The sequence below is a fragment of the Lipophrys pholis genome (assembly GCF_963383615.2).
Source record: "Lipophrys pholis genome assembly, chromosome: 9".
In the NCBI taxonomy this organism is placed as follows: domain Eukaryota; kingdom Metazoa; phylum Chordata; class Actinopteri; order Blenniiformes; family Blenniidae; genus Lipophrys; species Lipophrys pholis.
Genome location: NC_137639.1, coordinates 20,820,386 through 20,845,655, shown reverse-complemented (window position 1 = coordinate 20,845,655; position 25,270 = coordinate 20,820,386). Strand labels below are relative to the sequence as shown.

Below are 25,270 nucleotides of genomic sequence, written 5' to 3'. Positions count from 1 at the left end.
AGTAGTTAGAGGCAGCACTGTGTGGACAAACACTTCATGATTCACAGGAGGAAAGCTGAGCTTATTTCCCCTTTGTGTCTCGTTGTAATTAGACCGAAGAAAGCCAAGCCAAAACTCCATTTCAGTGCAGATAACATAAACATTATTTGTGCCTGAGCATCAGCGTGAGGTGTGCTGCGAGGCACAGTGCTGCTTCTGTTCTCTGTGTTTTCTCCGCAGGGAGGAACGCACTGAAAGCTTTACAGCTACACAACCAAAAACACAAAAGAAGATCAACTGGGGCAAAGGCTAAAGCCTTTTTACATGACAGAGGAGGGGGGGAGGCAAAAGAGCAGGAGGGTGATCTCAAATTCCCAACTGTAAATTGCCCTCTAACTTTTTGTCTCTTATTTTTTTAATGTTTCTTTTTCTCTTTCCACTTTTCTGTAGGTTGGTTTTAATTCCTTCATCCAATGTAGGATGTGAAAGAGAGATAGTTCATCATATACCTCATATTCTTTGATGATAAACCAAATAGATGAATGCTTTAAAATGCGGGGTTCATGTGCGGCTCGGGGTGGGGTGGGTGCGTGTGGACCGTGTGTGCCTGTGTCGGCTGCGATCAGACACAGTGAGGTCAAAGGTCGAGGTCTTAATGGAGGTAAACACAGAGGGATCGATGTGGGAAGTCACAGATCATTGATTAGATTGTAGTTTGACTCCATTAGGTTCATATGGTGCCATTTGAAGTCAAAAGGTCTCACTGGTCCATGCTCCCATCCGCACACACATCCACACACCCCGTCCCACGGAAAACCACCCCCGCTGTCTGTGTTGAGCTTTGAACACAGCCCCTCCTCACATCCGACCCTCACTTGCAGCCTCCCTGTCAAACATGGACTGTGGGCTTAAAGCGGCTCTTTGGTACAAATCTGACATCAAATCTGGATCCTTTCTTTTTCTTTTCTTCTTCTTCTTTTCTGCTTAAAAAGACTTCAACGTTTGTGCCTCAGAGCAACTTTATCACCAAGGTCATCGAGCCCTCTTGTGCCTTTAGGTCTTTGTTGCCTGATGAGGGGGCATGTTGACCAACCGACGTCCGCGTTAGTCAGGCAGCGCCGCGGGGCGAGGGTGGCGAGGGCGGCGAGGAGAGGCTGATGCCGGGGTTGCTAGGTGACGCATCCAGACACTGTGTGTGTGTGTGTTGAGATAGTGGACACTGAAGGGAGAGGCGTGCACGCCGTCTTGTTTGCCTCTCTTCGTCTCTCACTCCGGAGGAAGTGGAAGTAGCGGACAAGTCTCCCGTGCAGGTCAGGCCCCGGGGGACCGGCTGTAATGTGCAGGTCTCGGTGGCGGGGATACCCCCTTAGTGAATGATACCAAAGTCAATGCCCCGCCACGGGACGCCGCGCGACACGCACGCTCCCTAAAGTCCTGATCTCCACCGGAGTCCTCGAAACTCTCCTCTCCTCCGGGTGACTCATGAAAGATTCACCGTGACCCTTTTTATACACCCAGAAACAGAATGTAGCTTTAAAGGAACCGTCCATCTCTGAGATAACGTTCACTTTCTCACAAACAGGTTCATATTTCGCCAAACATTAACTCAGCATTAAGACTGAACGCAACGTACACCAAAACACTCTGGAGGGAATTATTCCTGCACTACCTGCTCTTTCCAGACTGGTCACTCTGAGCCACCACTGTTTTATGTTAAACATGATTTACAAAACATGACATCACAGTCATTTGTGATTTCAAGCTCTTTTGTTTACAAGAACCTCTGAGCTCTTTGACTTTATGACAAGTAATGCAAATCTAACAACGCAAAGGCTCGACCTTAACTGTCTGTTGCCTGTTTAGTCACCTGAGAGCAAACTCAGTCAAATGAAGCGAAAAAGCCACGTCAACATTTGCGATGTGAAGTGAATGAGTTGTTGTTGTTGTTTTGAACTGAAAGAAGCAGCTCGTGAGCGAAAATGCAGTCAATGAGCGCGTGTCTTTCCAACCAACGAAATCATTTGAATCACCAGTGATTCATGAATTCCACGTGATTCAGCCAGAGCAAAATCTTCCCCTTCTGTTTCCAGTCTTAATGCTAAGCTAAGCTAAACTGTCTCACTTATTTTGACTCTCAGAGCGAACAAGTGAATTCCTCCGCTTTTAAAATCTCTATTTAAAATCACAGAAAGGAGGAGCTGAATCTGGATCTCTGGGTGAAAGCTTATTGGCGTAACAAGCAACAGCGACAGCACAGTTGCTGCTTCTTCCTCTGCCCACTCTCATCCACGCACACACACAAACACACTCAACTCTTCCTCTCCTTCATCCCTCTCTCCTCTCTCCTTCTTTCCTAAACAATACAGCTTTAGTCCAAAGGTTCTCCAGCAACACAGCAAAGTGAGTCAGATGTTAAAGAATAAAACCAAAGAGTTCGAACTTGACCTTCTCCTCAACACAAAGCCTCCACTGCACCACCCCTCTATCTCTTTATTCCCCCTCTTTCTTTCTCTCCGCTCTCCTCTGTCACCTAGTGAGCCGGTCTTTGAAGCATTAACCTCAGCTATCCAAAGGGAAATAATAATAATAATAATGATGATGATAATTAAGATGATGATGAAATGTATATTTTTAAGTATTTGTCATTGGAAAAATAATCTTAAGCCTCTCATAATTATGATGATCATGATGATGACGACGACAACGGTGATGATGATGATGATGATTGATGATGATGATAATGAAGTTTCTCTTGGTATCTTTGTAGCTGTTCTGATCCTTCTTAAGTTTGTGTCCTTTCTGCTCGTGCTGCCAGAGTACTGCTTAACTCCCATCACCCCCTCCCCTCCCCTCCCCTCCCCACCACCCCACCCCACGCCCTTCCTCCCCCACCCCACTTTTATTTTCATTTTTTATATTTGTTTCACCCCTGATGTGTGACCCTAACCTGCGTGACCTTTAACCCCTTCCATGTGCTGGTCTGTTTGTGAGAGAGAGAGAGAGAGAGAGAGAGAGAGAGAGAGAGAGAGAGAGAGAGAGCTGTAAAACAAAGAAGGGGGGGTCGTTCACTGTTGAATAAGGGAGGGCTGTTAGTTGTCCACCTGCCAGTGAGCCTGTGTGAACATGTGTGTGTCAATGTGTGTGCGTGTGCGTGTGTGGGTGGGTACATGAGAAGTGGGCCGGGCGTGGTGGACAAAAAGATTACCAGTTGTTTGGACAACAATGAAGCCAGATCGTTACCGTCAACTGCAACGCACCGTTTGCAAACTTCCTCCTACATGTAGCTTTAATTCCTCCCTGTCACAACAGTCAGCTCGTTTCCTCATTGTGTGTGTGTGTGTGTGTGTGTGTGTGTGTGTGTGTGTGTGTGTGTGTGTGTGTGTGTATACGTGTGCGTGTGTGTGCAGGTATGCTTGTCCTCCTGCTCCCTTTGTGTATTCCATCCCTGTGTGTCTACCCCCCCCCCCCCCCCCCCCATCCCATCCCTCTCTTCCCCTTGCTTTCCGTCTCCCACCCCCGCCTCTCGCCTCTTCTTCTCCCTTGTGGTAGCCAGTTAGCCTTTTAGTGTATTTATCTTGAAAACCAAAAAAAAAGAAGAAAAATAACTGCTTGTTCATTGTACAGTGTTGTTCATTTTAAGTCATTTTTGTAACTGAAAGTGTTTCATTCATCCAAATAAAAACAGGAGACAAAAACTGTACAGACGACCCCCGCCCCCTCCCCGCCGCCTCCTCTTGTGCCTTTTCTACCCAGCACTGACCTTTGACCTCCCGTTCAGGTTCCACCACAAGTTGCACTTGGTTTGGAGAGAACTCCTCACCCAAACAGGTAAACTTACACCAGCTTGTCATGTAGGTTTCTATCCAGAGGAGGGCGCTGTTGGATTTCATATGTATGGTGAATAGAGCGCAGATCCTCTGTGGTTGAAGCAGTTTTAACTCCTAACATAAAGGACCACGTGTTATCGGTCATCTCCATGATAATCACAATTTAGTTCTAAGAATTGATAGAAGTAGAAAAAGTACTGGAAATGGTTTTAAAGCAAATATTAGTTCAAATTAAGGCGTACTCAGTGATGACACTCTGTCTTTCAATCGAAAAGTAGATTACATGTGGTAAACTGTATTTGAAATTACATATTTTATACAAATAACTATTTAAAACAAAAGCGTGTGTAGTTTCACTTTCACTCCAAATACGTGTAACTACGAAATTTGTCTATGCAGTAATTCAGACATTTCTCTCCATGTGCAGGTTTAAATTCTGCTTGTGCTTTATGTGGACTTCTCTTGTTCCTCCATGTAAAAAGAAAAAAAGAGATAGAAAGGATTGTATCTAAATTACGCACTTCAAAGAAGAAGAGAAAAATGCTTTACACATCAGTTGAAACAAAATCTAAAAAGAATTTTTGCCAGTAAAACTTGAGAACCAAACACAGTGACAAATACAAAGTAGACAATGTGACAGTGCAACGGAAAATGAAAAAGATGTGCGTATCCTGAGTCTGGATGGATATCGGGGATGTAATTGATGGATGTTTCTCCAGACTTCTTGTTTTGATAAGAAAAGTTCTGTTGACTCAAGGAAGCAGCCTTTTTAGTTTACGTTCAAATGACACCGAATAGGATTTCATGGTTGATATCAAGCAAAGAAGAAGACCGGGGTTGGAGTTCAGGCCCTGGGTGTGTCCAGGTTGCATCTTCTCTCTGCTTCTGTTTCGTGTTTTCGAGTGGTTGCTTCTTCGCCCTCTGACAACCCAAATACAGGTATGTTGGTTTGATAGACAAGTCTAAAATGGTTGTACGTGTGAAGACGTGTCTTCTCTCTGTATATCAGTCCTGTGGTGATGGATGGATGGATGGATGGATGGATGGATGGATGAGAGCAGTGCACTGTGTGGAGTTGTTCATATTCAATTAGAGAACAAGCAGTGTGTGACTGTGGATCTTTCCTCTCAGACCTTTGCAGTGAGAAGAGCTCATTAGTGGAAGTGTGCAGAGTCTCATCCTGTGTCCCCACACCCTCAAGATAAGTTCTCACTCTGACGACTCGGTGGTGGATTGCAGACGAGAAGTCGTTCCATCTTCATCCCTCCATTGAGTTTCTCTCAGCTGAGTCAGGGGACATCTGCTAACTGATGAGCAGCGCTGCATATGTTTGACCTTCCCCCGTCCTCCTCCTTCCTCATCCACAAGTGCGTGTGATTGTCTCCTCATCTAACTGTTTTGTTGTTTCTCTCCACATTCTCCTCCTCCTCCTCCTCCTCCTCCTCCTCCTCCTCCTCCTCCTCCTCGCTGACTGCCTCTCCTCCGGTCTGTCTCCCTCCCTCCTGCTCCCCCCTGCTGTGTGGCACAGTAGGTGGATGATTAGGTAGGATGCTGGAGTGTGTAAGTGTGACAGCTTTCAGACACCCACCTCCGAGTTGAGTCACGGACGGCGGTGGTGAGCATGTGATCCTATCACCAGGGTGACTCGGGTAGATCTGCGTTGCTGTGTTGTCGCATTCGAGATGCAACATTTGTTCTTTTTTTTTTTTCTTTTTTTTTCCTCATAAAGTCTTTGTGATAAATGATAAATGGTCCTTCTATTGATGCCTCTTCAACACAAACTTGTTTCTGATCATTTACGTTTGTACCTGTTTATTTGCATGTTTTGTCATTTTCAGCTTCTATTAAATGATTTCATATGTGTTTCATTCATATTGTGTCTGCAAACACAGTTCTAAGTCTGTTTAAGGTATTTTTCAATATCTCTTGGTTAATTTTGTTTATTTAAGCTCTTTTTCTGTCATCTACAGTGGTTTTCTGCTTGTTGCGTCTCTTGTTGTCTTTCTGCATTGATTTGGAGTCATGTCGCGTCTCTGTGGTTATGTCAGGTTTCGTGTGAGGTAGTTCAACTCTCTCAGAGATCATATTGTTTGTTTTTAATCTCATTGTAGTCTTTTAAATATTTTTGTTTTGTGTGTCTTTGCAGTCATTGTGTCTCCAGAAGATTACTTTACTTGAGTTTATTTTTATGCATCTCGGCGGTAGTGATTGCTGTCATTGTTTATGGTTTGTTTTTCATTTTGTCTATCATTTAGATCATTTGCACATTTTTGTAGTTGTCTATCAGGACATTAAATTCAGTTTTTTGTTCGGGAGGTTTCTATTTTTTATATCTATTTGTGTTTTTCATCAGTTTTTTTGTCTTTTCAAAGACATGTTGTATCTCTTTGTGGGTTTTTGTGCCACATTCTGGTCATTAAAAGTCACTTTTAGAATATTTCATTTCTTTTTAAGTCATAAAATCTCTCTGAGTTTATCGTGTGGGCAGTTCATGATTGTTTCTGCTCATTTTGTGCCTCGTCAAGGTCATTTAGCATCTCTCTGTGGTTAATTTGTGTCATTTTGGAGTAATTTTGGGGCCTTTTTTTGTTGCTTTCTCATTGTGGTCATGTATGTCTAAAGTTTCATCCTGTCACTTTTCATTTTGTCCCTTTAGGATCATTCAGTGTCTCTTCTGTGTTATTTTGGAACTCTTGTGTTTATTTAGTGTCTCATTGTGATAGATTTCTTTTTCTATGTTGTCGATCACACTGTCATGTCAGAGCCCGTGGAGCTCACATCTTTAAATATCCATACATTTTCAAATTCTTCACATTTCAGCCTGAGATATTCTACTTCGTAGATTTATTTAGCGACTACGTCACGTCAGAAATGTTATTTACGTTTTCCTTCAGGCTGTGAGAGGATTTACAATAAACTTTTATGTTTTACGGACTTATTAATATTCGGGTCCATTTTAATCTGGAGCAGATGCTTTTTTTTTTCTTAGTTGTTTTATTTCAAAAGGTACAATAGTCAAAGAGACACTGTCCTTGAGGACAATAAGATATGAACTTAGATCCTTTAAGTACACTTGTTGCAGAGCTTTAAGCCACTTACTGTTTGCTCCTCGACTACATCTTTTAAGTAAAATGCGTCTTTTGTGTTGGGTTGTTTCCCTCTGAAAGCACTTTTCTTGGCTCAAATGTTGTTGCTATGTAACAGTACTGAATCAAAATGTCACAGTATCTCTAGATAGTCATTACAGAGGGGAGCAAATTACATTGCAGCAGCACTGATGAGCATCATAACTTTGTGCGCGCCGTTGTCAGAGCACTAAATGTTTGACATCATGTTAGAAACGATGCCTGTAAAGTCACTCTCTGTGACTGTAAAAGCACACTGTGGCATGAAGCGTGTAACCGGAGAGCCAGCTATCTGGTTAGGTGAGGAGTCGGTTAACACAGTTGTAATTTCACTGGGCTTGGATGAATCCCAGTAAAGGTGGAACTGGCTACAAATAAGGCCTCAGTGTGTCAGTGGTACGCAGAGACAGAGCACCAGCTGTCAGTTTGACCAGGAACACTGCCAGGGCGTGTGTGTGTGTGTTTGTGTGTTTGTGTGTGTGTGTGTGTGTGTGTGTGTGTGTGTGTGTGTGTGTGTGTGTGTGTGTGTGTGTGTGTGTGTGTGTGTGTGTGTGTGTGTGTGTGTGTGTGTGTGTGTGTGTGTGTGTGTGTGTGTGTGTGTGTGTGTGTGTTTACTAATGCTGTGGGGACCATTTTTGTGGACTATATTTAGGATTAGGTTAAGGTTAATGTAGCTGTTAGGGTTATGCTAAGGTCATCGTCAGGGTCAGGCAAATGTGTGGGGGCTGAACCTGTCTCACAGTGCTTAAATCACTTTATTCTCTCTACAAATCATCGGCTGTTGAGAATTATTATTATTTATTAAAAAAAAAAAAAAAAAAGCCTTAATCTTCTCTGTCTTGTTGAAGGTTTTTAATTTCAAATCTGGTTGGTCTTCTGATATAGTCTTGCATATGTGATTTTGCATGAAATCTTATCATTTAATTTAAAATTCTCTCCATTACTTATATACGTAGATAAATGTGTCTTTTGATCAAATAAATCATCTTTTTAGCATCAATCTTTTTCTTTTAATGCTGATTTCTAATAGAAAGGAATTATAGACCATTTACTCATATGTTGATAATAATATTGATATAAGAAAATATATTAATTGCAGTAATATTAACATTTTCAACAACAACAACCAAAGTAATTTGATATAAATACAAATCACAAATAAAACATCTTTAAAACTGATCTAAAATTCAGGAAACATATTCAGAACATAATTAAAATGCAATTTGGTGATGACAAGTTTCATCCTTTAATAAACTAGACTTTAATGTGAGTTTTTGTTACATCTCTTGTTTCAGTTTATGTAGCGACACACTTGACATCAGTCGCTTCCACCCTGACACACTCCCACGGATCTCAAGGCAGACAAATGGATCAAACTATTGTGAGAGGAATGGAGAGGGGCGGGTGGTATACCCGTAGGGTGGTTCAGTAGTTAGTGCTCACACCTCATGGGGAAAATGTCATGGGTTCAATCACTGGTCAGGTATTTGTAGTATGTGTAGTTTGCTTGTTCTCCCTCCAACAATCCCTATAACTTAGTTACCCTAGATTGCCCTCGGTATGAGTGTGTGTGGTTATCTGTCTCTGTTTGCCCTGTGATGGACTGGTGACCTGTCCAGAGTGTATCCTGCCCTTGCCCACAGTAAGCGACCCGGAAACAGATAAGCGGGAGAAGATGGATGGATGGATGGAGTTTATATTCCCTTGTTTGCAGTAGTTAAATTATTTCATAGGACAGAACTAGACTAGACTAGACATAAAAGCCTCTGCCCATTGGCCACAATGTGAAGTGGTTTGTACTCCTGCCTCACAGTGAGTGTGTCTCCAGCTTGTGTCTGAGCCTGTTTGTGTGGAGAGTGCATGGTCTCCCTGTGCAGGCATGTGTTTTCATCAGTTTGCTCTCACAGTTCGAAAACAGGCAGGTCACTTTAATTGGCGTCTCCAAATTACCTGCAGGTGTGACTGTGAGTGTGTATGTGGTTGTGTTTCTCTCTGTGATGACCTGGTAACCGGACCATTGTGACTCTGCATTCATCTCCAGACCTCTATTGAATGATACGGGAGTGAAGATAGATGAACCTCTGCTGGTAAGCGTGGTGGTTTTTCTTTAATAGTCCTGGTTTTCAAAGAAAAACATGTACTTAAACTCACATGAGAGTAAATTGAATGACGTGCCAATGTATAGTATATTATATAAAGTGTCACCCAAGTAAATACACCTCTGCCAGTTTTTCGAGTAGGTACGACAAGGGCAACGCCATTGTTTCAAGTCATTTGGTTTCATTTGCTTTTGTAAGAACGGTGAACAATCATTGTTACATCCTTCTTTCAACCAGGCACAAGAAAAAAAATGGATTCAGCTCTAATTGCTTTAAGAGATTTCGCCCTTTGAAAGACTTGAAATAAATTAATTTCCTTTCATTCATCGCACACTTTTCTTTGAATAGACCTCAGTTTGACTTGGCCTTGTCTTATCGGTACTTTTACTAAGTCAAATCAAGGTGTGTGTACGAAGAGAAAAGAAACACGTCTTAAGCAAACATTGCTTCCTCAATCTGTGTGACGAACGCTTTTTTCGCTTTATTTTCCTCCTGTCATCTTTTTCATTCAACACGGTGTTTACAGTTTGTTTCTCCGGGGTAAATGTAGAACAATGGTGTAATCGGCCTGACGTAAATATGCCATGGTGAGACCACGGATGTGATCATGCCGTGTTATCCTCCTCCTCCTATCTTTCCCGTCATTCTCTCTGCCTCCGTCACCTTGTCAATAAAATGCAGAATGTCTGAATGAAGGCAGGATGCTGCCACTCCATGGAAATTAACAGAGCACTCTGGGAGAGATAAGGACGTGGCAGCCATTAGTGCTTCCTCTGAATCATCATCACAACACTCTTGTGAATTATCTGCACACACATGAACACACTAATGGAGGACACAACAAGGAAGCCACCCACCCCGGTGAATGACACATCACCCCGAGCTCCACCCGCCCCGTGAAGAGCTCACTCCTCCTCTCGCCCCGCGATTCCCCACATCCAGAAAGACGCTCACATTCTTCACTCGTTTACGAAGCCCCTCTGTCGATGTTCAGACTCATGAAACTATGAAGTTCTTGATGTCTCGGGTCAATGTTGGGTCAATGTTCAAGCACTTCTGACAATTTCAGCTTCTGAGGGAGAAGTGAAAAGGCTTTTAGAATACATAGTTGAGTGGACCTTCAGTTCAGATTTCTTCTGTCAGACTGTTCAGAAATCAAGTGAACTTCCACATTCAGCTGTGACACAGTCGAGTTTGTGTCTATGAGTAATGCTGCGACAGACATAGTAGAGGAAAGAGCAGAATTTGAGCCAGATGAAGATCATAATGTGTCAGAAAATCAGACACAGGGTAGTTGTGACATTCTTGTATCCAGTCATGTCAGTGTTGATCGTTATGAAGAAGATTTCCACACTTGATGTGCGTGAGCTCCACCGACAATCTCAAATTGTGCGAGAAAAGACACAACTTGTCTTTTAAGGCTTTTATTACCTGGCCAGTCAAAAGGAGCAAAAATCACACGGAGAGCAATAAAACAGACGTAGACAACGCTCTGCTGTGACCACCTACACCTTCCCCGCTGAGGCAGAACAATTACAGATTCTATCATGAGGCAGGAAAGCTGTGCATAGTACAGACACATACTTTCTCATGCAGTACTTTTGCAATACAGAGCACTGTTACATCCATGGAGAAGAGATGAACATCGGTACAAACCCAGAAACCCACACACTCGCAGGGAGAACATGCAAACGCCACACAGAACAGCGTGTCTAATATGAGCATTCATTTGTTGGTCGCAATTTGGAAGCAGGAACAGGCTCTTCCTCTGCAGTCCAACAAAGTCCACATTGAATACTGCTACACGCGAGCGTTTCATACTGCCTGGTCTCCCAGTTAATTGATGTGCTCCACCCACTACCAGGCAGCTACGAAGAAAGAAGGAGAGTTAGTAACGTGAGGGTAAACAATGTGAGCAGTGTGCTGGACAACAACTGAAGATTGATTGGAAACTGAGGTCCTTATTTTTTATATATTTCACTGAAATTACAAAGGAGGATGGGTGTGATATTAAAGGATTGGTCATTTTTAATATTGTGGATCATCTCTCTGGAACCTAAAAGTGATGAAAACAAAGGCCGTCACTAAAGTTGTTTGTTAACATTGCGATGACTGAGTGGAAAGAAACATTCTTAAGTTATTCAACAGAATCCAAAGCTACTTCAGTGATGCAAAGCAAACACTATTTTAGTGTCAAAGGGAAATTAAATACAGAAGTATCTTCAATGTGGAATCCCTCCATCCATCCATCCATTCATTCATATAGACGAAAGGTTAGACTACACCCCGGGCAGGTTTGCTACTCCATCATAGGTCAAGAAGAGAGAAAGACATTCATACACTCACTTTCACCAATATGGTAAATGTTATCAGCAATAAACCTTAAATGCAGGATTTGGACCAGGAGGAGGAAGCCCACGTATGCACGGGGAGAAAGACTTGAACAAGGTTGATTCTCACTGTAAAGCAACAGAGCAAACCACCATATCACTGTGTCTTCTTAAAGTGGAAGCAACAACATAACTGCTAAAGAGTTTTCTATCTGGTTTCTGCTGTTGACTGTGCCCTCTCATGTGGAATAGTTGGACTTGGAAAAAAAGTGAATTGAGTTTAATTAAAATCTTGTCATTCATTTTTGGTTCAAATTACTATTAGGTTTGAGTTTGTGTTTTAGTGCTATGGGAGTCGCAACTTTACAAAATGACTGACATCACTTATAGCCAATGATAAAGATCACAGAGTGTCGCCATGAGAAGCAGCTGAGTAAACATTAAACAGTCTGTGAGTTGTGATTTGTTCCTTCCTTATAATGCGCTTCATCACATCTCTTCTCTCAAATGAAATGCAAAACTTACAGATCAGACACCCCAGCAGCAGGGAGGGCGAGCATAATTAGTTGAGGACTTGCATGATGTAAAACATGAGCCGTCACACCGCTGCGGTACACAACGGCACTCACAGGTCAGAAAAAATGAATCAGTGCCACTGTATAACAGCAGCTCCCACACTGTGAATGAGCCCACTGCGCAGCACCTCCACAAAAGGACCTACAGCACAGCAAAAACAATCCCTCACATACACAGGCACGCACATACGAGGAGAAATCCGACAAAGCAAAGGATGATGGTGATTATGACACATAGCTATGCCACCCACAGTGGTGCCTGTGCGAGGGCAGAGCACATCAAACTGAGCAAGTGTAACACATGCTCTGTGTCAGTCCTCCTCCCCTGCACTGGCATGTAATGTATGACACATAGCTGAACCGCCTACAGGCCTGCTGTCTCCAAGCCCAGCTGATGACGATGGAAGGAGGAAGAGGTGTGGGGTGGGGTGGAGGGTGTCGAGGGTAACCGGCCGAACAGACAGATCCTACAGGACTGTCCTCCGGGTGAAAGAGCAGATAGTGTTTATAACATGATGCAACTGCTGAGGATGTGTCAGGGAGAAGGTGTGAAGTATTTTGTTTTTAACTTTGAAAATACCCACAAATATCACTTGTTGGCCATCTGCAACGACGCACTGTTGGATGTCATCTGCAGTCGCATTCAGTCAAAACATGTTTGTTGGATCTATGTGACTCTGGCTTCAGGAGGATCTGTCCTCGGGTCATGACTATTCTCTGTATGAGGTGAGCATGTGGTAACCAGGGGCGCAGGGGGGAAAGGGGGGGGGGGGTGTGGTGACGGGTGGCTGAGCGCCTCTGGGTGATCCAATCTGAATGACCCTGACTTAGCCCAGTGTGAGGACGACTAATTGAGGGCGAGAGAGACGAGGCTGTTACTGGATCTGACCCTGGCGTCTGAAAAAAATACACAACATGCGACAAACACACACACACGCATGCAGGCACGCACACACGCACGCACAGTTTTTAATTATTTTAGTTAAGCATCAGCACAGTCTTTGTCAGCTCTGATATCCTCTCATCTTTTCTTATATTCACTAACAGTTTGCATGAAAAGAGTTAGTTACAGTTAGTGAACACAAGTGGATAAAACTTTCAAAATACAGTGACTGACCACATGTATGCTCCAAATGATGATTGGTGTAACAGCTACTTTTTTCTGTTTTATTTTACAATGATGTTTTTATTGTGTTTCAATTCACCTCTCAAGGTTTTGCTCTTGCTACTGGTAGACGTTTGTTAATGTAAAACACTTTCAGTCGCATTCTTGCCGGAATGTGCAATACAAACAACCACACTCAAGGCACCCATCCACCATTGGGAGCAATTGCTTCTCAGCATCTTCCCCGAACACACTTCATCACTATATAAAAACTCAGGATCACAGGGCAAACAGTCAATCACACAAATGCACATTCACACCCACGGACTATTTACAGTCGCCAATTCACCTCAAATGTGTGTTTGTGGACGGTGGGGAAGAAACCAGAGTGTCCAGAAAAACACTCACATGAACGTACAGGGAGGAAAATACAGAAAGGGCCACAAACTCAACCCAGACTTGAACCATGAGGCAAAAGTACTAATCTTTTCACTGTGTGGCATGAGTGAAATGATACAAAACAGAGGGAAAATGTAGGAATACACACTTTAGAAAGTGGAACCATAAGATGTTGAGCAGGTTGTTTCTTGATAGATGGGATGAATTGCAGCCAGTCATTACTCATATTAATACTGTATATGTGGCAGATCTATTGACACGGAACATTTAATTGGATTGATCTTAAAACACAGACGGATGAATCAAAGTCCAGTCTTCACGTTGTTTCTAGATCTATTCTTGGATATGTGTTGCTTCAGTAGTGGCTAACAGCTCCGTTGAATTCACCTGCAAACATTAACAGCTTTTTTGTTTGGTGTTGAGCAGGTGTCGGTTAGTATTTTCCCGGTTGTTGCAGCAGCAAACGTGGCTGATTAGAACAGAGGGAACACAAATAGTCATGTTGCATTCAGAACAAAACAATGAGTGTAAAGTCATTACAATGAGTGGAGACTTTGAGGAAATCTAATGAGGTGAATAATAATTCTGTCATATATAGGTAGGTTCAAATCTCTTTAATTACTATTTCAGCATTCTGTCAATTTGCTTCATAATTCATTGCTTTTCTAATCAATGCAAACTGTCAGCAACACTGAATTAGCAGAAGTAGCCTCACCTGCAATTTGTGCTGTAGAGAGTGTTTCGTTGTTGCTCTAATGATAACAGCTACCTCTCAAACATGCAAATAATGCGCAACTGAATTCAAGTGACACAGATAGAGGAAGAAGACAGAGATGCACACAGAGCTGAAGAGTGACAAGCGATCGTGCTGAGTGGAAACAGGTGTTAGTAAGGCAAAATGCAGCGGGGAGACAAAGAATAAATCCATTTCAAAGATAAGCAGATAAAATCTAGGGCTCGCACTTTGGTCACTGCGAAGTGGAGAGGAGTTAAGAGAGGAAGAGGAAGTTCTGCACGGTGCCAATAGGAAGGGTTTGTTCCTCGGTGAGATGCAGGAGACAGTGTCAACACACACGCTGTGCTCAATATAGCTACTGTCACACGGCCAGGCATACCTCTCTCTCCTTTCCAGCCTGACACCTGCACCTTCCTTAACACCCCTCCTGCCTCACTCACGTTCCTCCGTCTCCCCCTCACATGAGCAGGTTACATTCTTCCTTTCCCTTCCCTCAGTCCTCCCCCACCACCGCGTCCATCAATGTCACGTCTCTGGAGCTAAATTAACTGATCTCCCTTCCTTTGCTCTTTCTACCCTTCCCTCTCCTCTCCCTCTCTGTATATATTACAGACTTGACACCCTGCCAGACATTGGTTTAATATAACACACATTCTCTGTGCCTTCCAACCGCTCTCACATTACCCTCTCTTTCCAACTCCCACCACCCCGCTTTCATATGGGCACCGGCCGCTCGCTTTTTCCATACTTTACCCGCCGCAAAAGGAGCTTTTTGTTCTTGAATAGCTCCCTCATTGCCATGGTAATCCAACAAAAAGAGAGTGCGGTTTTTCTGTCTCGGGCCTCGCGGATGAAAATAGTAAGTCACGATGGGTTTCTTTGAATGGCCCTGAATCTTAAACATCAGGCAATTCAACTCTGATGCTGTCAAAAAAAAAAAAAAAGTCTGACATGTATATGTGTGTTTACGTTGTTTTTCATGCACTTGTGTCCTCGTTCACCATCATCAAGCCGTTTCCCCTCAGTTGTCTGCTCCTTCTCCAGGTGAACCACTTCCTGCTCCATCGACCCTCCTGTTGATCCCCATCTTCCTCTGTCTCACTCGTCCTCCAACATCATGCTCCCCCGACCATCCCTCCTCCACCACCACCACCACCACCACCACCTCGCCACTCGCTGTGGTAATCCCATTACTCATGTGTGAATACCAGCTGGGGGGGAGAGGCAGCGAGGGCAAGAGGGAGGGAGAATGCGCACACAGAGGATAACTGTGTGGAGGCCTCGCATCTCATCTAGACGGTTGGACACTGGGTGTTTTTTTTGTTTTTGTTTTTTGTAGAGGAGGATGTGTGAATAAATATTGACTGACATTGAAGATCATTTCCATACTAATTTGTGCCAAGTTTCAAAAGTACGTCTTTGGGGCATCATACCTTCAGCACCTATGATTCAACTCCCAGCTGACTCAATTTCTGTTGCATCTATCGAATGAAAGTAAAAGTTCCTCAACAAAACCCGAGATTAAGGAAAACATTTCAAATATTAAAAGCAAAATACCAACAGATCTAGAAACAGAGGAACATGATTCACACAGAAAAAAAAAGGCTTTGCTGTTAGAAGTGTTGAGTTGGATTTGGTGGCTAGCTTGAAGTATCAAAGATGAGCAACAGAACCGAACGGGCATGCACAAGTACTTATAATTAGGCTGCTTAATGCAAACGGTGGCCATCACTCCCTCCAGCATCCCAAAGAACTTCCACAGGGTAGCAATCTCTTTTTGTGGCAGTTTTTCTCTCTGCATGTGTTTTTTGTCAGACTTTTGATATTTGTGGCATGGTGCACTCATACTAATGATTCTGTTGAGGGGTGTGAGGAGGGAAAAACAGAGACAGAGGGAGTGATAGGCTATCTGGCTGTGTCTCATGACTGTTGGACTGGCAAGCTTGAAAATAAACAAGTTCTTTGATGACAAAGAACCCATTGACTCTCTTATTCCGTCTCTCTCACCCACTCCTTATTCTCCGCTGCTGTGCTCTCTTTTCCTCTCTCTCCCTCTCTGTCTTTTTGGACTCTTGCTGTTTTACAGGGATGAGGTTGGAGGGTGTGTGTGTGTGTGTGTGTGTGTGTGTGTGTGTGTGTGTGTGTGTGTGTGTGTGTGTGTCAGGGGCAGGGGGGGCATTAACCGCCACCCTGCTGCACTTGTTGTCGCCTCAGCTGCCGGCTTTTCTCTTTCATCCGGTCTGCTCTCGCCCTCCCTGCCTCTTAGTCTGGTAACCCATCTTCCGTTTGCTTTTCACTGGCACACACAGAAAGTTAAACCTTTTTCTCTTCCGTTCATGTTCTCCACATGAAGAATTAAAGCTGAACAAGGCTTTATCTCTGCTACAGCCTTTTCACACAATGCTGTCTGAGGTTGATAATTACAGATAACGGATAATCGTACCACGGAGAATGAATGATCGCCATTAAGGCGATGTGAGGGAAGAAACTTAATGTGTCCTCATGCACCTCTAGTTGTTCTTCACCATGTTCATAGGTATGAATCATTAAAAAAAAAAAAATGCACATATAGTGTTACACCTCAGCCGATTGTCCAGGAATTATAATCCTGCCGGGTTTCTATTGGTTTCTGAAATCAGGTTGTTCATACAAAGTGTGTGTGTGTGTGTGTGTGTGCACTGCCTGTGGTGGCACTGGTTAGTGGGCTACCACACCCATTGTCCACGGTAATTACACTGACTCAAGCCATCTGTGTTGCAAAGGCACAGGCCAGAAGAAGCCCGTGTGTGTGTGTGTGTGTGTGTGTGTGTGTGTGTGTGTGTGTGTGTGTGTGTGTGTGTGTGTGTGTGTGTGTGTGTGTGTGTGTGCGTGTGCGCGCACGCATGCATGCACTCCTGCTCCATGCACTGACAAACTTTTTTTTTTTTTTTTTTTTAAAGTGTGCAGTTTTTTGTATTTTTCTTGGCTAACTCAAAAGTAACTTGGGTATAAGTTTCAATTGCTCAGTGAGAATCTCTGTCATGCCATCCACGTTTACATTGGATGTCACCTCACTGGAGGAGGAGAGGAGAGGATTGGGGGTGGGTAAGAGTTTGAATCTCGAGGGAAGATGTCTGGGGACGTTCTCACCCACCCAACTGTGAGCATTCACACACACACAAACACGCCAATGACAAAATCTCGGCTCTCCCTTTCATTCTGCCCGTCTTTCTCTGCGCAGCGTCTGTCTGTCATTCTGATTAGGGACGGGCAGAGTCACAGAGAGCTCAGAGGGGATGAAAAAGGGCGGGATGGGAGATAGAAGGAGTTACGGATGATGTGGAACCAATAGGACAAGGCTCCTCTGTGATACTCTCTGTTCGTCAAACAAATCATCAGCTCCACTTGCCAACTTGTAGCTGCGTCAAATTTCCTGTCAAGATACTGGAAAATGAGTCAAAGTCACAATATGTGACAATTTCATTGCAGATGTGTGAAGTTTATCTACAGAACAAAATAAATGCTTTGAACTTGCAGGGTTTCAGCTGTATGATCAATATGGCAGCCTGTGTTTCCATGGGCTGGACACATAGGAGTTGAGAAAGCTGACATTTTTTTTTAGGTTTTCTAAGTGCACATTATGTTGATGGGCAATGAAAGGAATGAGAATAAAAATTACTTGGAATAAAAGTCTTTGTTGGCAGTACAAATAGCACCTTGTAAGACAAGGCTGGTAGACATTTATTTCAGTTTTTTAATGCATTGAAATATTCAAAGATATTTAATATTAGTGATTCACTGAGGGGTGAAAAGGACATTTGGTTTCTTTGAAGACTTCGAAGGTAAAAGTTGATTTTTGTAGTGGGGTTTTATTGGGTAATGGCTGCACGGGGGTGTACTTAGTCCGAGGCTCAGAGTTCTCTCTGTGTGAAGGGTTTTCTCAAGGTCATTTGAAATGCCCCCACAGCCCCAAAACACACGTTTTAACGTGGTGACCTTCAGTCACTGTAAGTGTGTGTGTGAACATCTGTCTCTCCACGTTTGTCCTGTGATGTGGTGGTGAACTGCCCATCGCATACCCCGGGTGGAAGAATTGATCTGATTATGAATTGAGGATTTTCCTTCTTCTCCTGCCCATTCTGGTAAAATACACTGCCGTTTTATTATTTTGTTCAAATATATTAGACAGAAAATATCATTTACGTTAGAACATGGGTGCAACAGGTTGACTTCTACCTAAAGTCTTTGAGTTTGTGTGTTTGCTTGCTTGTGGCGGAGAGGTACATTTTAGTGTTGCCAAGCTGCACAGCAACACCCAAAGACTAACACATTAAGAGTGGAGATGCTCGCAGAGTCTGATGACAGTTAAGAGGGGAAAATGAGCTGTAACCATGTCAGTTAGCTCTTGTCAAGCGCTGTCTGTCATCAGGACACAGCTGCAAATAGATTCTACATGTAAAATGCTATTAATTCTCTGCTAATTGATCTTGTCATCATAATTATCCATGGATGACTGCACTGCCGTCATCTGTGAAGAAAAAGTTGGACAGAAGTGAAAGAAAAACATGAAATATGGCGAGGACAAATAGGTTTGAGACAAACATACCGTCAACTTACATATTACCCTTATTCCATTTAATAGCATTTTATTAAGGGACGATTTGCAGTGGATAAAACAGAAGATGTTCACTTATTCAGTTCAAGTGGTAGATGAACCTACCTGTGGAAAGAAATGTAGGAGATCGTGTGAGGGAGGCAAAGCGTTACAGTCATGGAGAGGTGGCAGAGGATGGAGCAGAAGGAGGTACCGAGGAGGTGTGAGTGAGGGAGGAGAGGTGGACGTATGGATGGTTAGATGAGTGGTAAAAGACGACTGGACAATGTGCACATGGAGTGGAGGAGAGAAAACAGGAGAGGTGGTTACGGCAAAGGGAGGAGGGGGTGAGGAGGAGGAGGAAGAAGAGGAGGAGGAGGACATGGGTGGTAGAGAGGCAGGGTGTTGAGTGAAGTGCAGTGTTTATCAGCGTTCAGGATGTACTGTTCTGTAGATTTGTCTGTAAATGTCATCTCCCGTGCTTGAGTTACAATAGAGAGAGCACACACACACACACACACACACACACACACACACACACACACACACACACACGCACACACACACACACACACACACACACACACACACACACACACACACACACACACACACACACACACACACACACACAGAAATATCAAACAGCAGAAGCCATTTGTCCACACAGCACTAAATCACTCCCATTTGACTGTCATGGTTTTTTTTCCCCCCTCTCCTCTCTCTCTGTACCTTCTCTTACTCTCATCTCTTTGATATCACTCTCTCTTATCTCGCCCTCTGTGTAAAGAGATTCTGACGAGCTCCTCGCCTGAACCAGAAATACAGACATCAAAAATACAGAAAATGGGAAAATGATAGATATGTGTCGGATACGTGCCAAAACAGATTGCAGCCCACCAGAGATACGAGTAAACATAAGGACGAGGGAAAAGAGCAACGCTTTCGTTCCCAGCCGTGTGCCCTATTGTCACTTTCTGTGTGAGACAATGTCATGTGGGCCCGTGCGAGTGAAGAAGACAAGACAGGAAAACAGTTCCTTGAACCGGGAGGTTTCAGCGTCCACTTTTAATGGCTTTCTTTTAGTCCTGTTTCTTATCGGGCAGAGCAGAGTTTGTTTCCCGAGCCTATCAGAGAATGGTCAATGAAGGGAGAAGAAATCCTGTTAGTAAATCACACTGCGGGGACTTTGCAGCTGTCAGGGGACGTTGTTTACTTTGTTTTACTACCACTGTGTCATCCTGTTGACAAGGCAGGGCAGCGGTGTGTATCGCTGATGTAACAGAGCGGTCAATGAGGCGCACACACAAGCACTGAGCCTCCGTCCTGTGAGCCAGGTGCCAGAGTACAGGAAGGCAAGAGCAAAAGGGGATTCTCTTCATTTCTCATGTATGACGCCTCACCCATTCAAATGGAACTCACAGATAGCTTCATATCGGCCCGAGAGGAAGCAGAAAGTCCGTATTTGAGGTGAGAGAAAATTTGGGCAGGTCACACTGAGCAATGATCGGGTGAAAGAGTTTTTTACATGACATGACGGGATGTCATTGCTCACAGGTGCTCTGTATGTGCACTGAAAAGCAACAGGCATCATGCGCTAATGCACTCTAAGTCACTGGACAATGAGTGTGTTTGATTGTGAGTTAAACAGTTTGTCGACCGCAGCTTAACAAGAGGAAAAGAAGGTTTGAGTTGCATGAGAAAATACAAACAAAAGAGGATGTAGGCTCTTTTTTCAGTTTACGCCCAAGTTGTTTCTTAAGATAATTTGATTGTTTTCTTTGAATGTGCTTTTTATAAACGGACAAAGCTGCCAGAATGGTTTGTGGTGTGTACACCAATTAAAAAAAAAGAAAAAGAAAAGTGAAATAAGAAAGTGCATTCTTCTGTAGTTCAGTGAAGTTTCCCAGTTGGACGTTTCTGATCATTTCTGAAGCGAAATGACTGGTGTTGTCAGATAATCTGAATGAATTAAAGATGGTGACTGATTCTCAATCTATAAATATACACACTTGTTACTGTTTTCAAAGGTCTAACTGATGAATAAACATCTTACAATGGCTTCCAAATTTTTTTGTAGCAAAACAATCAAGTTCACAATCGACTCAGCTTCAGAGTGCGCACAGTGACACATTTTCATTTCATCCGATGCACGTGAAGATCTTCTGCTTGTGTCTAAATCTGCACAAGCAGAATTTCACACAAAACAAAGATGAAACTTCCAAACAGTCAAAACAAAAACCCCACACTGAACAATTTTGAATTCCAAACTTTTATTCTGGCTTGTGATGGGGATCCCTGGTGTCTTGCTACAAATACAGAATATATCATTAGAAAAGATGAAATTAACTGGATGAAAATAAGATGTGAGTTAGCGTCACCAGAAGTGTATAATGCCTGCAAAGAAAATAGAATCAAACAACATAAAAACAGAATGAGTGAGACTCTGGACCTGTGGAAAACAAATACTATAAATCTCAACAAAATAAACACCAACAACAAACCAACAACCTCCAAACAACTTGTAAGACACTTGAGACAATTAAATAGTTCCATAAAAAACTAATTACCACAAACCCTTTTGTGGTGATGAATGTAATAAATTATATGAGCCACAGGAAACAAATCCCAAAACGATGCAAAACAACAAGGATGCAGTAACAACCAAGCCTCATTTGCATACGTTTATCCTTGTTACAGCTTACAAGAATACAAGTAATGCAAATTTGGCAAAACATCGGCACGATACACTAATGAAGATGGGAACAACAAACAAATGAAACAAGCTGACCAAAGGAAACACAAATAACCACAAACACACGTAAAATGTCGTCCACGGGGGACAGAAACTCACAAGAAAAAGGTGTAAAACAATCAAGACGATCCACAAAAGTGACAGAGTTGTGCAAACAAACCAAAGTTGTGATATAAACTCAGCCCAACCAAAAGAAGATCTAAAACGACTAGATAATAACAGCAATATTCTGGCCGAAATAAGATCGCTCAAGATCAGACAAAGACAGCATACACATCATGGTGTTTTTTTGTAGTTTTTTTTGGTTATTTGTTTTCCCAGAAATTTAATAGAATTCCCCTAAAACAGACAAAACAAAAATAACCACATAAAACAAAAGATATTCACTAAATTGAAGGCTGATGCTCCTCTATGGAGGAAATTTTATAGCATAGTTTTCAGTCAAAATTGAGTCTTCTGATCACTTTTCCTGTCATCCAATAGATGTGTCTGTTTTCCAAGTAATGTTATTTCTTCAAATAAAAAAAATGCAATGTCAAACATTTAAAGAAACACGTTTTTTTAGAGACACAGAACAAAGAGTAAGTGCCGTCTGTGATGTATTTTACTTTGGTAGAACAGATTTGAACGATCAGGAGCCATTTATCTCATGACTAAATTCAAACTGTGAGGCGCTTACTCAACGAAACACACTCCGATGATGTGTTTATATGTTCTGTTTCCAGAACTAATCGCAAACTGACGCCTTTGTGCAACTTCGCTGGCTTAATCAGTGTAATTATCTTGAGATGAAGCGGTTTAATTAATACTCTAACCCAGATTGACGTAACTCTCCACATTTTTGCTGCGCGCGGGGCTGGTTTCTCGCGCCTCTCCCGATTCGTAGAATTCGGATGTGACGTCACCACGGCAGCGCGCTCTGTAACGGTCTCCAGGGCAACGCCGCGTGCTGCAGTGACGCCAGCCCGGGCCCCAGCTCGTGGTGAGTGGGCGTGACTCGCCACGTTAGCCCCCCCTCCTCCCTCCTCCCTCCTCCCTCCTCCCTCCTCCTCCTCCTCCCTCCTCCCTCCTCCTCCTCCCCACCCGCGTCTCCCGTCAGTGTGGGCGGGCCCCACTCAGAAGAGAGCGAGCGAAACACGACACCCCGAGGACTGAGCGAGGCGCGGGGGGGAGGAGAGAGAGAGAGAGAGAGAGAGAGAGAAAGAGAGAGAGCGAGAGAGAGGGGGGCGCACTGAGTGGTGTGAGAGTGAGTGAAGGACTAAAAAAGTCCGTGAAGAAAGAGAGGTTCCTTTCTAACGTTAGTTTCTGTCCGAGAAGTAACACCGCGCCGCGGCGGAGGGATGTCAAACAGCGTGGAAAGATGCCGTTGAGTCGGTGTAAACAGCTCCCGGACAGTTAGTCACGTAACTTGTTAGAAGAAGAGAGAAGCCTTGTTTTCCTCCCAGCTGCTTCCAGTCGGGACGGTTGGCCGCTTCCAGAGCAGATTGCGAGTTTTACGGGACAAAACGAGAGGAGGCAGCGAGGTCTCTTGACCGGAAAGCGAGCGCGTCTTTCGGGTCGTTCGAGAACCGGAGAACAAGGGGGAGAGCGGAGGTGCGCGGCGGCCCCGGGGAGGACGGAGAGCGGCAGTTGTAAAAGTTTTGCCGTGGTGTGTCTCCAGCGACTTTTCCCACATTGAAGCCCGGAGCGGGGGGGAGGAAGAGGCCGACGCACTGACTTTTCTTTCCACCAGCAACTTCGTGGAATTGTTCCAGTTTGGCAAACTTTGCCAAACAGCTACAGCAGAGAGAATGAAAACACCTGGAGATAGTGGTAAGTTTTTCAGATTTCTTCTTTCACCCACCATTGTCTTTTTGTTTAGTTTTTTTTCTGTTTTGTTTACTTATCGTGGCTGCTGTCGGCAGTGCTAACAGTAACAGCATTAGTGATGAATTAACAAGCGGCACAGTGAACTATCAACACGGGTTTCCAGCCGGCGGGCTCGATGAAGACCTGTTGATCTGGAGCTGTTCTCACGACTGTCTGCATGTGAAATCTGGTGCAGGTTAACTACTGTACTTTACAGGAAGTGGTTAGACTTCTGTACTGTACCGTAGTCAAAGTGACATCCTCTGTGTCACCCTGAAAACCCAATTTCACATTCCACTACCTTTCACTACCTGCTTTGTGAGAACCACTGTTTCTCACATGGAGACTCATCTTCTGATGTTGGTGGTGTTTAGGTGATTGTCTCCAGGCAGGTATATATGGATCGAGCTGATATTAACCGAGTAAACTGAGCATACATGTGTCAGGTACTTTGGCATGTCAGCATATTAGACTGAGGAAGAGTGGGGATTCCCAGCAGTCAGCTGAGGTTGTATGTGTAATTCCTGAAATGCTTGCATAAGTTTGTTCTTGCCTTCTTTTGAAGCATTTTTCCCCTCAAAAAGGAGGAAGTGGAACTGCTGTCACGTGTGCCATCTATGCAGTTTATCTGTGTCACCAATAAAATATGTGCCTCTTTGTAAAAGTCACAAAACTGCAAAAGTGATCATCTGGAGCCCAAGATATTCAGTGGGTATAACATCCAAGAGCGTGCTGAGATCATTTAATATTTAAAATTTAAGTTGTGCTGTTCTCTGTAAAACAATATATACATATTTAATAAGTTTATTTTTCCTGCAGGACCAGTGTGATAACTTTCTAAGTAGTTACTGGTAAGCATTTGGCTTGGGGCCATGTGTATGTGTGTGTCACTGAAAGAATAACTGAGCAGGACCCTTTCCACTTGGGATGGTCCCCTCCCTTCCCCCATCGTGTCCCCTCCTGACTCCCGCTACACCCAGCCTTTAGCCCCCTCGGCCCTCCACATTCCTGCACACACACCCACTCCCTGCAGGCATGGAGGAGACTACGATGACATCACGCCACAACCCACCACAAGTAGCCCTTTTATTACAAGGAACTCAGTGTGTGTGGCAGCAAATAGCTCACGTCCTTCTGGGAAGGCACTAAAAATTGATTGTGTTTAGGCTGTGGGTTGGATGTATGCAGTTGAAGGAGTAGTTGACTTTGTGTTTGTTATCTGTTCAGAAGAGAAGGTTAACTGGTCCTGTGTTAAGTTGCGTGTGAGTGCTACCATTCAGACAGTGCTTAACACCGCTGACAGCCATTACTACTTTTTATGCATTTTATTTCAAATCCCCAATTACATCAGTTTATGTGAATATAGAGGTAAATTGTAAAGGTTTACTGGATTGGGAGGATTTGGGAAGTCACAACTAGTAATTTACATTGAACTTTTTGTAAAAACAGTTCATTCACTTCTTTATCAGCTATTATGATCCTCGTTCATTGAAATGTTTCAATATTAAGTTAATGACTTTTGAGCACACACATGTTTGTCATGCGTAGCCATTCAAATTCCTCAAGTAATTACATTTTTATTACTTATGATAATTAACTAATGTATGGGAGATTTTATAGACATAAAAGCTCAGTGTGATTATGTGACCACAAACCTGATTTTATAGCAGCACTAAACAGTTGAATAATCAAACTTGGTGATCTATGTAGCTCTCCTGATCGGTCAGATCTCCTTCTGTTGCTGCATTTCCAATTTGAACACATGCTTTAACCTTTAACCTGTGTTTATATCCTGAGATTTACACTGAACATATTTATTGAAAGGATATATCTGTAGGATAAAAATGTAATCAAACATACTTGGATGTTTGGTGTGGGATTATGTCTTATATGTTGGGATGCTGCTGCTGTGACGCTTA

The 25,270-nt window shown here is 43.3% G+C and overlaps 1 protein-coding gene across 2 annotated transcripts in view; it reads left to right on the top strand.

The window, feature by feature from the left end:
* The first annotated feature begins 22,679 nt into the window (after nt 1-22,679).
* Nucleotides 22,680-25,270, top strand: part of erfl3 (Ets2 repressor factor like 3) — a 49,908-nt gene continuing 47,317 nt past the window's right edge. The window contains exon 1 of one of the 2 annotated variants that reach the window (XM_080471680.1): nt 22,680-23,315. In XM_080471680.1, coding sequence (XP_080327806.1) covers nt 23,294-23,315 — 22 coding nt within the window. In that variant the 5' untranslated portion in view covers nt 22,680-23,293. The remainder of the gene's footprint in view (nt 23,316-25,270) is intronic. The other variant, XM_080471679.1, reaches the window with a different exon arrangement.